This window comes from Amphiprion ocellaris, chromosome 13 (assembly GCF_022539595.1).
Source record: "Amphiprion ocellaris isolate individual 3 ecotype Okinawa chromosome 13, ASM2253959v1, whole genome shotgun sequence".
NCBI lineage: Eukaryota > Metazoa > Chordata > Actinopteri > Pomacentridae > Amphiprion > Amphiprion ocellaris.
Genome location: NC_072778.1, coordinates 4,120,792 through 4,136,191, shown reverse-complemented (window position 1 = coordinate 4,136,191; position 15,400 = coordinate 4,120,792). Strand labels below are relative to the sequence as shown.

At 40.9% G+C, this 15,400-nt stretch overlaps 1 protein-coding gene across 2 annotated transcripts in view; it reads left to right on the top strand.

Annotated features, from left to right (window-relative positions):
- Positions 1 to 15,400, top strand: part of fat2 (FAT atypical cadherin 2) — a 141,257-nt gene that overhangs the window by 51,503 nt on the left and 74,354 nt on the right. For both annotated transcript variants that reach the window (XM_023287815.3, XM_055016282.1), the window contains exons 7-13: positions 1,807 to 1,946; positions 2,811 to 2,873; positions 4,292 to 4,504; positions 5,204 to 5,414; positions 6,583 to 10,250; positions 11,039 to 11,435; positions 14,272 to 14,471. In XM_023287815.3, the coding sequence (XP_023143583.2) occupies positions 1,807 to 1,946; positions 2,811 to 2,873; positions 4,292 to 4,504; positions 5,204 to 5,414; positions 6,583 to 10,250; positions 11,039 to 11,435; positions 14,272 to 14,471 (4,892 nt within the window). The remainder of the gene's footprint in view (positions 1 to 1,806; positions 1,947 to 2,810; positions 2,874 to 4,291; positions 4,505 to 5,203; positions 5,415 to 6,582; positions 10,251 to 11,038; positions 11,436 to 14,271; positions 14,472 to 15,400) is intronic.

Sequence of the window (15,400 nt, the reverse complement as noted above, 5' to 3'; positions counted from 1 at the left end):
CCGTTTCCAGCTAGATTAGTCATTTACCACATAAACAATGTCTGGACTGTATTTCTAATTAATCTAATGTTATCTTCATTGAAATAAAACTGCTATTCTTTCAAAGATCAGGACATTTGTCAAGTGACCTCGAACTGTTGAGCGGTAGTCTATGTCGCTTTGAATAATGCTATGCAACGTGTGTAGTGTTTGGGGGAGTCGAATAGCAAGACTTTGTTCTCTGTTGTGGCTGGAAGTCGTACTTTTTCCTCTCCATTAATTCCATTTGCCTCTCTCTGCCTGGCATGTGAAACAGTCCATTTCACTGTTGCAGTGCTCCAATAATGAAACGATCAATAGCTGATTATTTGAAACAAATAGCTGATTATTTGAAACAAAAAAACTAATGACGATAGATAAAGGAGGCTGGTAGAGAGGGACTCGGATACTCCTGATAATAAGGAGTGAAGAGGCAGGCGGAGAAATACTGACTGAGTCAGTGAAGAAGAAAAAACATACTCTATTCAGTACATAATAGCGTCTGTAGTGCAAGGTTCTGCAAAATTAAACAAATATTGTATTCGATCAGGATTCTGGCTGCGCACAATTAAATAAACAGGATGGACTGTGTAATGAAGCAAAAGGATACGAAAAATAAAAGCATCTACAAGATGAATACAATAACATATCACAATGAATTAGAATGGATTAAAACTGTTGTAGAGAGGTTTCATAAAAGCAGTGGCAAAAACATTCCAAGAAGTAAAAGTTTCTGCTGCTGCAGATAAAAAGAAACTCTTCAGGAGAATGATTACAGTCTAAAAGAGAATCGATAACATGGAAAAACACTGCAGACATACATCACAAACATCCCCGCACTTAACCTTGGCTCTGTGAAGTTTTCGTAAGAATTTGCTAAGCTTTAAATAAAGGTTTGTACCGTGAGACGTAACTCACCCGTAACTGTTTTTTGGCAGGACATGAAACAGAAAAAGTCAAGGTTAAACATCGACTTTAACAGGCAGCGATACAGGTAAACATAGAGGACGGTGCTGTTGGTGTTGTGGCCAGTCTGCATGTCTCGGTTGGTTTCTCAACTCTATCTGTAAATAAAAAGCCATCAAAATGTCCCGCTATGATGGATGGATTCATACGAAGCAAAGAAAATCTATTTTTCTCTCTCACTTTCTCAGTTCTTCTCTGTTTTTGCGCTATTTTAATTCAATAACTCCAGCAGCGTGAGTTTATCAGACACAAATATTTTTACAAAACAGGTAATTTCTATGATTAATCTGTGACAAGACAAGGCTATTTAGATTTAGACTTTATTAATCCCTGGAGAGAAATTAAATTTTTCCAGCAGCGTGGATATTCAATAAAGGGGTAAGATTATATAAGATTGGCTCATGATTAACAGAAACATTTGCTGTGCAACGGCTCATAACTGCCAGTATCTGTAATTGCATAAAGAGTTTACAAAGTTGAATAAGAAGTAGTAGTATGGTCGCTGAGTGTTTTTCTGCCCCAGGGCTGATGCTGAAAGAGTTTGGGTCTTTCAAAGTTAGACAGTGGATCATTAATTATGGCCACTAGCAGCCCCCTCAGGGAAATCTCTGCGATTCTTCAGGTGCTGGAGGACGATGCCAACATGCATCATTCCAGCAACCAGTCAAACTCAGACCTGGAGAGTCTGACACATCATCTGAGATATTACAGGTGACAGCTGGACATGGCCCGATCCATAACAGCACATACGGTAGCATCGGCACCTGATGGAATAAACCCCTCTCTCTGTCCATTTCCCTCATCTGTCTGTCTCTCTCTCAGGTGGCGACGAAGAAAAAGACTTTGACATCCAGAGGAACACGGGAACCATCTCCATCGCCCGCCAGCTCAACGCGGCCCGACGCTCCAACTACAACCTGACAGTGCGGGTCACCGACGGCCACGACAGCGCCACTACGCAGGTTAGGAATCCTACCAGTTTCTCCAGATTCAAATGCACAGAAAAGTAGACATTTCCCACAAACTGTGCATGTAAAAACAAAAAGATTTTAGCGAGACAGGACTGTACGGTGTCTCACAGGATGGACAAATAAAAATATACACTACCATTCAAAAGTTTGGGGTCACTTAGGATGGATGGATGGATGGATGGATGGATGGATGGATGGATGGATGGATGGATGGATGGATGGACTAGGACTAGGCTTAATCCATGTCTGGGAAACTGGATCAATGTCTTTGAGATCTGCTATCTGATCAAACAAGATGGAAGTTGTCTGAAGTTTTTGGATCTTAAAGATGGGCTGGGATTCAAAGCACTGACTAGCCTTGTTTTTTGGGGTGGTTTTTGTTTTCTGGGCTGCTAAAAGTTTTTATGGTTAAGATGTATTTACTGCCATGTGGGTGTTGTGAATTCATTTCACATTATCCTGTGAAATCTGATTTGAGCAGTGACTTATTTTTATTTTTCTGAAGTCACAGTTGGCTTGTAGTTGAGTAGCATGAATATGAACTAATATAACGGAGCGTCAGAATATCTGAGATCAAAGAAAAAGTCAATGTGTTGGCCCCTTAAAATTACTGTGGATATCAGCCCACTGTGATGCACCAGCAGCATCAAACAAGAACATCCTGCAACTTTATTTATGTGTTCATTTCATTTTCAAAGTCTCTGGTTTGTTTAGAATTTAATTTGAAATCCTGCAGGCGGCCACGGATCAGATGCTGTGTGAGGCAGCTTTTGAAGCGCTGCCGTCCATATTTTATGTCGTTCACACTGAGCATTCATTTTCTCAAACCCTGTGTTTTCCGTCTCCGAACTGCAGGCCTACATCCGTGTGCTGGACATGAATGAGCATCGTCCCGTCTTCCTGAAGACGCTGTACGAGGTGAGAGTCAGGCAAGATCAAGCAGATTCTCATTTAAATACTGAACTCAGGTTATTGGGCTTAGTGGTTAGTTTTTACTGCAATAATACCCCAAAAGACATTCTTTACAGTTAATTCTAGGTCTTTCAGAGACACAACCAGGTGCGAAAAGCAGCTAAGTAGTGTCAACATGCCATAATTACAAGTCCTTAGGTGTTTTTTTCAAACGGGGTTTTATGCAAACAGCATCCCTTTGACTTTTCCTAAACAATAAGACTAACAATAACTCAGAGAAACAGAGCCTTTGATTATCTTGTTAGAATTTTTAGCCTCTTTGTTCACATTTTGGAAGAATTATGTATTTGCAGGTCCTGTTTGCAGTTATGATTATGATGATTATGCAGTTGTGATTGCAGACTGACTTTCTTTATATTGACTAACTTTAAAAATATGAACATTTTCTGCCAATTTTTGAAGTTAAAGGCCATCTTTTTCCTGCATGTTTACTTGTGTAGGACAGCAGAAATCCTTTTTAAACATTGTCTAATGTGTGTTTGTGTTCAGATAAAATCAGGTTATTGCTTTCAGTCACAGTATGATTTTTTTTTCTACAGGAATTGTGGCAATAAAAGGCTGTAAACTAGAGCTTCATGAACTGTACACAACAAATAGTTTTAACGTATAATAACTGGAATTAACTTTCCAGGAAACAACACCATTTTGTCCAGTCATGATAACACTTATTGATATCTGTAATGCAGTTTTGTCAGTCAGAATAATGAGTTGTTGTGTATAATGCTGCTCGTCCAAGGCATCTTATTAGTTATTTGTCCAGCAAAGTATCTGAACAGCCTTAGCAGAAGTTATGGTGGCGGCTGTGGTAGATAAGTTTGGGAGAAAATGCAGTGAAATAGAAGGAGCTCATCAGCCAAGAGTTTAAGATGAACAAAGGCTTCATTCATGAGAAAACTTTTGCAGAAAAATAACTTCTAGTCCAGTGCGATTGAAGTTGCAGTGCCATAGTATGTGGGAGAAGCAAGCTGCCTCCAAGTTGTCAAGATATATTGAACTGGAATTATGAGCAGTCAGAATTAAATGTTCAAAAGGTTCACCACAGTAGTGCCTTTTCTTTACATTATAGACGTGTCCTCATCATTTTGCTGTTGGGAAACAATCTTGTTGTTGAACTTAAGATGTCTCTTCTGCAGTAACTCCACCCTCAGTTTTACAAATGCTAGATGATCTAACAACATCCTTTTCTGGATTACAAGATAAGATTTGATCACAGAGTCTCTCAGTGAAATGATAGTAATCAGCTCGCTCTGTGGTTTGTGAAATTAGGGCTGGAACGATTTCTTGTCCTCAGTATGTTTTTTTTGTCCTTGCACCACCTTTGTGAATCAAAATAGTGTTTAAGTTTTGTCTTGTTTGTGTTAAAGGTGAGGGTTCCTGAGGATACGTCCCCATGGAAGGACATCCTGCAGATCAGCGCTCAGGACGGCGACACCAACAGCAAGCTGCTGTACTCCATCCACAGCAGCCTCCATCCCGACAGCACCAAGTTCTTCCACCTCGACCCCAAGAGTGGAGTCCTGGTGATGACGGAGGAGCTGGACTACGAGATGACCTCCGTTCATACGCTCATCATCATGGTAACTATGCAGTGGTATCAGTGGAATAAGTGTAGAACGGTGTGGAAAATAGTCAAATATATCTTAGTTCCAAGAAATGCATCTCAGAGTGTTTTTCATTCTTTTATATTCACCAGTAATGTCTGTTATAACTGAAAAAAGTGCTTTATAGAAACATTGACTTGACCTTGCATGAAGAGAAAATTAATTCATATATTTTGGAAAAAAATAAACAACCATTTAAGCACTTTGATTTTGATTTTAAAAAATAACATTTATTGAAATAAATTCACTGAACTGTTGTTGAAATAGCATTCAAGTGGTGCTGAAAACAAAACTTTAAAGAAGAGGTTTGGAACTTCTGTCCTCCAGTTTAAATCATGACCTCAGGGTAGATGAACGTTAATGAATGTTAGAAAAATTAAAAAAGGGGCCCTACTTTCTTGTTTTCTTTTCATTTTTAGTTTAAAACTCAGAAAAAAATGTAAAATGAGACTACACCAAACTAAAAAAAAAGTTGTTTTCCTTCTTGTTCCATCTGATTTTGTTAATAATCTTTAGGAAAACAGAAACGTGTCCATTTTTCTCATTTTTGGTTTCAATTGGAAAAACTAAATAAACTTTAGTACCCAGACCATGCAGTGTTATAAATTCTATTGATTCACCAAATAGAACTCAAACAGCCTCAGGAGTCTTAACCCTTAAATATTTCCTCCTCAGGTGCGTGACCAGGAGATACCGGTGAAGAGGAACTTTGCAAAGGTGGTGGTTCATGTGGAGGACTGTAATGACCACTCGCCAGCTTTCCTCAGCCCCCGCTATGAGGCCAGCATCTCTAACTTGGCCCCCACAGGCTCCGAGGTCATCCGGATCAAGGCCCTGGATAAAGACATGGGAAGCAATGCGGATATCAGCTATTCTCTGCACTCCGGTGAGAAGCAAAGAGCCTATTTTTATCTTTTATTTATGGTTCTTGGTCCTTTTCAGTTTAGCTCTGCTTCACATTCATTTAGTTATACATAGTCACACCTGGGAACTGCCACCATTTTCTAATATTGAGCACTGGGAACTGCCCTCCTACAACCACGGCCTTTGAATGTCAAAAACTGAGCTCCACCAACACAGAGGGCTCAAGGGCGCCGTGATGATATCTGAGAGGGCCTGCGATTTGAATTTCAACGTCCAGCCCTCAGTCCTCTTCTTGTCTTGTGTTTGCTTCTCACATCAAACATTACTGTGAAGCATCTTGACCTCCTGAGAGATTTGTGGCACAGCTGGGGCAGGCAACTTGCATTCTCTTGCAGCAGAGTGGGATTTATCCAGGGGATGTTGCTGATCATGTGTGATCAAAGCGGTGGGGGGAATATGTGACAGAGCAGGGTGCATGACCCCCGGCTACTGCAGTGCAACACATTATGCCGGCTCAGTGTATTTTATCTGGCAAAGAACATCCATCTTCACCATTTTTCAAAGATTCAGCCTTCAACACTTCTTTTGTCTTTCAAGTTAAAAAAACAAAAGGCCAGTGGGGTGAAATTAATGCCAGTGTTGACAGTGCAGTTTGCCTAGTTTATATTGCTGCAGCAGAATCAACAAAATTATACATTTTATGTGAACAAAAATGGATACTGAAAGCAAACAAAGTCATCTCTACCTGCTATTAGATACCTTTACGGTCCCTAACTTACCATTGTATAGAAAAAAATGGGTCTATAATTGGGAATTATTTGCTGTCTTGTGAAGGGTAAGACTGATGCCAATCTCATATATAAGAGTTTGAATAGGAAGCCGTAGCAGACAGCCAGTTAGCTGAAAACCCAGGAAAATGATCACCCTGATTCTTGGCAAAGGCAAACAAATGCAAAAACTTAGTACAGTTAAGTGCCTTTTTTTGGTTGGGAGAAATGATCTTATAACAGCTGGCAAGAAAGCATGTGTAGTTCCCAAAATGTTTTACTTTAAGAGTAACAATGAGATTTTAACATTCAGATCTGCAGATCTTTGACAGAATGATTACGCTGAGCCTGGCATTAAAAAAGAAAAAATCTAATTAAGTGCATTTTGGACTTCTGTTACATGTAATTCCTTTCTCCCTGCAGGTAACATCGACAACATCTTCTCCATAGATCCAGAGCTGGGCTCCATTAGTGTTTCCAAACCTTTAGACCTTCAGCCTCAGGACCAGTTCCACCTGACAGTGAAGGCCACAGATCAGGGCTTCCCGCAGCGCAGCGACCTCTGCTCCATCCACGTCAACATCCGTATCTCTGAACAAACCCCACCCACCTTCCCCTCAGATGAATACCTAACAGAGGTCAGCGAATTGGCTGCTCTTGGTACCCCAGTGGTGACCGTGTCAGCCTCCAGCCCAGCTGCAGTGCATTATGGGATAGAAAGTGGCAACTCAAATGGGACATTTTATATCAACCCCTACACTGGGTTGATTTCTACCCAAAAGCACCTTGATTTTGAAAACTGTGAGTCATACAAGCTGAAAGTTACAGCCTCCACCTCAGCTGGAGCCTCGTCCAGGACGGTCGTCCACATCTATGTGGTTGACGAGAATGATAACGCTCCTGTTTTTCAGCAGGGGGATTACCTAGGGCAAATAAGTGAGTCAGCTCATGTAAACAGCATGGTAATGGGAGAAAGGAACACTCCTCTGGTTGTTCAAGCCTCAGATGCAGATCGAGATTCAAACTCTCTACTGACATATTACATCCTCGAACCAGAGGCCCTGAAAGTCTTCAAGATAGACTCGAGTATGGGTACCATCTCTCTAATTTCACCAGTTGACTTTGAAGCCAAGGCTGAGTATCACTTCATGGTGCAGGTGAAGGACTCAGGGGAGCCATCACTGTATGCAGCCGAGCCTGCCAAGGTCACTGTTCGCGTCCTGGACCTGAATGACTGCCCGCCACAATTCAGCACCCCAGTATACGAACCATCCATCATCTTCCCAGCTGTCAGAGATACAGAGGTTGTGCGCGTCATGGCCCATGACGCCGACTCGGCAGTCTCATACACCATCTCTCAGGGAAACCTTCACAATGCGTTTTCAATTCACCCCAATACTGGAATAATCACTGTGAACAACGCGTCTGAATTCAGGCCATTTTACCAGCTGGTTGTCAAAGCTACTGATGGCCTCTACAAGGACTCGGCTACCATCAAGGTGAATGTAACAAACATAACCGCAAGCGATCTAGAGTTTGAACAGAAAGTGTATTCGGCAAGTGTTACAGAAAACCTAAAGACAGTCAAAACTTTGGCAGCACTCAAAGTCACAGGATGTTTTTTTAATGAGCCTCTTTTATATTCGATCATAAATCCAATGGGCAAGTTTGCAATTTCACAGACATCAGGCGTACTTGAAACCACAGGTATCCCTTTTGACCGTGAGGAACAAGATGTTTATGATGTAGTGGTCAAAGTCGAAGACATGAGATCGCCACCCAGAACAGCTACAACCCAGGTCAAGGTTTTTATAGACGATGTCAATGACAACTCTCCACAGTTTCTTAACTTGCCTTTTTCAATGATGATTTCTGAAGACTCAGAACCAGGAGATGTTTTGTATCAAGCAACTGCTATCGATAGGGATCTGGGAGAGAATGGATCCATCATGTACTCACTGGAGGAGGACTATGACCTCTTCAGGATAGATCCTGATGTGGGCGATGTGTCCCTTCAAAGACCTCTAGATTTTGAAGCCCTGAACAAATATGTGCTGACAGTCTTTGCTATAGATGAGGGTGAACCTAGTCACAGCACTATGGCTCAGCTCAGTGTTCAAGTAAGGAATCGAACCAACCCAGTTTTCCAGACTCTTCTTTATCCACTGAAAGTTCCTGAAAATGTGGCCCCATTCACCACCATCCTGCACGTTCAGGCCAGGAACCCGGAAGGTTATCGGCTCGTCTACAACCTTGAAGAGGAAAACGCTTCAAAAGACTTTCACATTGATTTCAAAACCGGTGTGCTGACCTTCACCAACCCCCTTGACTACGAGAGCGAAACAATGCATTTGTTGACAGTCCGAGCTACTGACGCTGTTACTGGAGCTTTCTCAGAGGCCTCAATTGAAATAGAAGTGGAAGATGTGAATGATAATGCACCAGTTTTCTCAAAGCCAACGTACAGTGTAAACATTGCTGAGGGGCTTCCAATCAACACCTCTGTGACACAGGTTTCTGCCTCTGATAGAGACTCCGGTAGAAATAAAGACTTGACCTTCCAGATGGTTAAAACAGACGAGGACGAGACTGATTACTTTGAGATAGACCCTCAGAGTGGGTTGATTGTTACAAAACAGGTGCTGGATTATGAAAGGAAAAAGCACTTTAATTTGAAAATCAAAGCAATCGACAATGGAACTGTCCCGAACAGTAGTGAGGCTGTAGTTCTTGTAAATGTCACCGATGTCAACGACAACCCACCAGACTTTGATAGCTCGCAGTATAAAGCCAAACTGGATGAAATGGCGAAGTGTGGCCACATAGTCATCAAAATCCAAGCTTCAGACCCCGACAATGGCGACCTGAACAACCTCAAGTATAAAATCCTCTCAGGGAATGAAGGCCGGTACTTCAACATCAACGAATCCTCAGGGATCATCTCCTTTTCAAATGTCTGCAAAAGGAATCTGGAGCCTCACTATAACCTGACTGTGGCGGTGTCAGATGGAGTGTTTCAGAAAACTGCACCAGTCACTATTGACATGATAAACAGTAACAGGCATAGTCCATATTTCAAACAGAACATCTATGAAGCAGAGCTGGCTGAAAATGCAGAGCCAGGAACGCGTGTGATCCGATTAGCAGCGATTGATCCTGATGACGGGCCGTATGGAAGCGTTGACTACACCATCATCAACAAGCTCGCGGATGAGAAATTTGCCATCCACAAAGATGGGCAGATTGTCACAACTCAACCTCTGGACAGAGAAAACCCCACCCAGAGAGTCATCGCAATCAAAGTGATGGCTAAGGATGGTGGTGGAAAAGTGGCGTTTTGCACCGTCAAAATTATTCTCACTGATGAGAATGACAACATGCCTCAGTTTAAAGCATCAGTATACCAGGTTTCAATCCAGTCAACTGTGAATAAAGGTGCCCCGGTCATTCAAATCATGGCTTATGATGCAGATGATGGCAAAAATGCCGATGTCACTTACACAGTAGATGAAGCCGAAGAGGTCACAGAAGACGTAATTGAGATCAACCCTTTCACTGGAGTTGTGAGTGTCAAAGAGAGCCTCGTTGGCATGGAGAACAAGATCTTCAATTTCAAAGTCAAGGCTCGTGATGGAAGCCTCCCTTTTTACAACTCCACAGTCCCCGTTCAGGTGAAAGTGGTTCCTCCTGAGGTTCCCCTTCCAAAGTTCTCCGAGCCTCTCTACACCTTCTCAGCTGCAGAGGACATCCAGATTGGGACAGAGATCGGCTCGGTGAGGGCGGACTCTGATATGCCTCTCATTTACAGCCTGGTGAATGGGAACACAGTTGAAAGCAACAAGGACAAAGTGTTCAGCCTGGACAAAGAAAGTGGAACTTTGTTGTTGCAGAAGACCATTGACCACGAAAAGACAAAGTGGTACCAGATAGATGTGATCGCCCAGGGCAACCACAATGGGACAGATGTGGCATCTCTGGTGTCTGTCAGCATCCAGGTCCAAGATGTGAACGACAACCAGCCGGTGTTCGATGCAAGTCCATACAGAGCTTTCTTGGCAGAAAACATGCCTGCTGGAACCACTGTTATCCAGGTGAGTTGCTGAAAATTTTATTGTATATAGTTACTGCTCTGTATAGATAATGAGTTAATACTTTGGGGTTCAGTTAGCACAGTTAGACAATATCCAGCTTCTAGCTGCTTTTACATGAGATGGATGTGTTATATTATACTTTTCCTGATATGCATGTTTTTCTTCTTGAAGTTAATTGATGATTGAAGATTTTAGAACCACTTGACCGGACTGTACTTGTAGCTAGAAATTACAATGCCCTGGAGAAACTTTAATCCATAAAGTACCTACATAGTAGTTTTTGAGAATTTAGTTACTGGATCTACTGTGTGGTCAACACATGGGTGGAGCCATGACATGTATAGCCTAGTTTAGCCCAACAACACCAAAGTGGAGTCGAGCATGATTACAGCAACTTTCACTTGAATCACAAGTCAGATTATATGGCAGTTTTCCTGTTTTTTCCCTTCTGTTTTACCCATCCTGCATCATTTAGTCCAGATAGACTGCATTCAATAGATATTTTATTCCTCCCTCTGAGGAAATTCACAAGTTCCAGCATTATCCACACACGACAGATAAAATTCATGCAAAAATACAACAAACAGAAATAAGTTAAAAGTCCAGTACAGTGCAGTATATATGATTTAAGGTGCATAGCAATAACTGTGTTCTGCTGAAAATACAGAGAAAAAAAAGATAGATTTTCTCATCTGCTAGTAACATGAAACAGCAGTGTGTTAACCAAATATGCAAAAGTTTGAACTAAAATTTGAGTATGACAACTAATTGTAAGTCTCGACTCTTAGGTAACTGCCAATGACCCGGACACGGACACCAATGGTCTTGTGACCTACAGCTTGGAGTCGCTGCCTGACGACCCCACGCTGGACATCACCGAGGTGTTCTCCATCGAGGGGGAGAGCGGCTGGATCACCACGCTGAGGGAGACGGACTGCGAGGCGACGAGGCTCTACAGGTTCAACGTAGTCGCCACCGACCACGGCGGCGACGTCAAGCTGTCGTCCAGCGTCCTGGTGGAGGTGGTGGTGACGGACGAGAACGACAACCCGCCAAAGTTCTCCGACGACGTCTACCGCGGCTCTGTGTTCGAGAACAGCACGCCCTTTGCACCCATTGTCTCCATGACGACCACAGATGCTGATGTAGCGCTGGAGAACCGCCTAGTCACGTGTTACATCACAGGTGGGTGTGTTTATAAGTATATATTCTGTTTGCTTGTCTTATGTGTTTGTACAGGTCATTAAGTTTACATCCATACGTGTGCTCAGAACTGTAATTGTGTGTCACAATACTCGCTTGTGATCATGCATTTGTGTGCTCATCTGCGAGAGCCTTGCCTGTGCATGTGTTTATCAGCGAAGTTACTGTCCCGTTGAAGATTCGCTGCTCTGTGGGATTTATCGAGACATTAATGAGGTGAAATGAAATCTATGTTAATCGTCCTCAGCGGAGTCGTGATATTATTCAGCCACAGATTAATCACAAAGGGTAGGTAGACGAGACAAGAATACGAACTGAATGCCCTGCAGCAAACAAGAAAAACAAAGTCATGATCTAATGCAAATCCTGTTTTCCCTCAGACAGTTAAACCCTTCTGAAGGAGCTCTCTGTCACAACAGTGTGTTTTGTAAGAGCGGAGTATTTACATTGGAATTATTTATAATGTTAGGGTTCAGCTGATGCTAAAACTTGGTTGTTGGAAGGAAACAAACACAGAAGCAAATGTTGAATGTTAAAGCTGCCTACCACCAGTATGATTGATGTGAGGATTTTATTTATTTAGACTAGTTATTACTGGAATTTTGGGCAGTTTCTCATCTGCATTCTAACCACCGAAAGGATTAGAAAATTCCCCAATATGTATGTATTAACATTTCACTTATTTATATGTGTAATTACATAAACTTCTTAGATTTTTCTGAAATATCTCCACATTATAAAGAATGCAAATTGTTAGTACATAATAAGACTAAATACTGGATTAAGCCTCCAAAAGCACCCTGTGGAATTCGTGTGCAACTATGCAAATATAATTTATATAATTTCTCTGCCAAATTCTCAAAATCAATACCAAATATGTGTCTTTGCTGCCCTCAGTGGTAGCCACAAATTTTAATCAAAATTTGATTGTGTGATCATGTGTTAAGGTAATTTATTATGTATATTATTATGAAAGAAAGTGATGCATTTATGTTAAAACTGTAGCTTTTTTTTTTTTTTTTTTTTTTAAATCTGATTTTACTGAAGAAATTTATGTAAAACCGATGAATCAACTAAATATTTACTACTCTATGAGGTTTGAGTGTGATCTTCAGATTTGTTCAGATCAAGTTTTGGCAGACAAAAAGCATCTTTGCATAGAAATGCATAAAACACTGATGCTGTGGTAACAGTTTTCCTAATGATCAGCTGCTGCAGACATTAAAATATGAGATTTTGTAAATTTAAGTACAGCTTCAGTCCAAAAAACTCAAGAATTGCTATCCGTCCAACTTAAGCGCTTGACATCCTCCTCCGCCTGCATGTATTTACATCACACAAGGGATACATTCATTCCTTACAGTGCTGCAGGCTGTTCAGGTACGCCGGCATTCTATTAGTATTTTATCTCTGTCAAAGAAGAGCAGCATCAAGGCTGAACTCTTCCGTCACAAAGCCTGTACGGCAGCTTCAGACAGCTGCAGCGAACGGTTTCCTTCTGCATGTGTTCAGTGAGCTGGCTCCTATAACCGCTCCATCTGCACACATCACCTGTCAAACAAGGTGCGTGGCTGACTGCAATGCAATCTGCTGTAACACACAGACTGATGGCCACGTTTAGCAGGACATACTAGCAGCATAGTTAGAAGAAAATCTGAGGAAAATAGGTTTTGTATTAAAGAGAAAACAATTAAAAAGAAAACAGTCAAATGCAGGTGAGTCAGACAAAAACATCCACTAGAAGATAGCAACGTTATTGAATAATTCATTGAAAAGAGCGTGGCAGCGCTGTTCACTATCAAAGAAGTTGCTGTATTAAATAAGGAAACAGGGAATTTAAAAAACACTTGATATTACTGGGAGAGAAACACAACAGGCACTTAGAGAAAACATAGTTGATATTTCCAGTTACTTAACCCCATTCCCTTTGATAAGAACAACAAATATTACTGCACAGAAAAGATTATATCACTAAATACAGCAACACAATCAAAGATGGAGCTGAATTCCTGCCTCATACAATTTTACACACAGAAGATTGTTGATGTATCTTCGATTCGAGATTTGCACACAGGGATACACAGTTTTCAATAATTTAGGATCAATAAAACAGTTCGGCTTCTATCTGTCTAGTGTTTAACCCTCAGAAAAAAAGTATTAATTTACACGTTGAGTTGAAGAAAAGAAACAAACAAAATAAATATTAAAGACCAGACAGAAACAGTGAATAATATCCACACTAAAAATCTATATTTTTACAAATACGCATTTATTCTTTATAACGTTTGACCATAAAATTACAAAAGCATTTTTGAAAAAGCAAATTTAATGCATTTGCTTACTTATTCATTTGTGTTTTTTGGACTAAAGATGGTCAAATTAAGTATAATGTGTGACAAAATGTCTCTTTCTGTCAGTTTTTATTTTTTGAAATTAACTAATCTACTGAATAGCCAACCAACACAAAGTAAATCTATGACTTTTTCTTTCCGATGAATCATTTAAGTCATTTTTAAAATTCAAGAACAGTCAACAGTTTCTGGTTATAGGTTCTAAAGTGTGTTTTCTTGTCTAACATTGCAGTAAATTTAATATTAATAATCATCAATAATAAAAAAAATCCAAAATAAAAAAAAAAATCAATAATATTTTGGGGGTCTGTCAGACAAAACAGGACGTGATAGCACCACTTTGTGCTATTGAGGACATTGTAACTGAGTTAAAGGTTTTCTGAATGCCATCAAAAGCTGTTTCTGAGTCTTTTGTCACCCTGAATAAACTTTAAAACATGAAAGTATCCCCTCATCTGGTCCCACAGATGGAGACCCGTTGGGCCAGTTTGCCATCGTGCAGGAGGACGAGGGCCAGTGGGGTTTGATCGTAAAGGAGAGTCTGGACCGAGAGACCAAAGAAAGATACACGCTGAAAGTCACGGCCACCGACGGCAAGTTCGAGGCCCCGATTACTGTGAACATCCACGTGTTGGACGTCAATGACAACAGTCCGCTGTGTGAACAAGTGAGTGACGAGACATAAATGTGATGCTCACATCACAGAGCAGCTTGTAAATGTTGTAGCCTTCACCACCCAGAGGGATTAAAACATGGGCTTTTATTGGCATCTTTTACACATTCCATTTACCAGTAACATTCTGTGCACATAAAAGTTTGTAGAAAAGTGGCTTTTCATAGAGTTTTCCCATCTTTGAGGCTCTGAGGATAGAAGTTGTTACATGCAGTACAAATCCTAAGGCACCCCAGTGCATATTTGTGATATTGTGCTCTGTGAAATGTAAGATTTGATTTCTCTCGATGTCATATTTGCAGTAAATTCAGCAATAATTCACCTTGCTTTCCTTACCATGCCTCCTAAAACCTCACGGGTCATCATTGTGAGAGTTTTAGTGAAGAAAACATTAAGGATGCATAAAAATGATTCATTTTCACTATCATATATTATTCCTCCTCCACCAGCCTGCACTGCATAAATCAGGGCTGAATAAGAAATTGATCACATATCAAAACCATGTTCTGAAACAATTAACAAATCATGAAGGCTGCAATTTAGGATCACGGAGTTCTCCATGTGTCTGACAGTATCTTATGTGGTAATGCTCCATCACATGATTTGAATCTGTTACACACTGAATACCGAACTGAACTTTACCTAAAAATGTATATTACAGATCAGATCGCAGTATCTGTCAGCAAAACTGACCCTTCCCCTGCTTTAACCCCAGTAAGAAAATTTCTGTCTTCATCAAGTAATTTGTTTCTGGATCAAAACTGAAGACATTCATCCAAATCTGCAGCACCAGCAGTCAGATCCATTTCCTCATTCTTGAATTTATTCTGTAATACTGTGCCCACATCAATTCTGAGAGGAAAGTGCACCAACTCCAAATATATAAATATAGCATCAGTACCACTTTGTCAGGTAGAAACAGC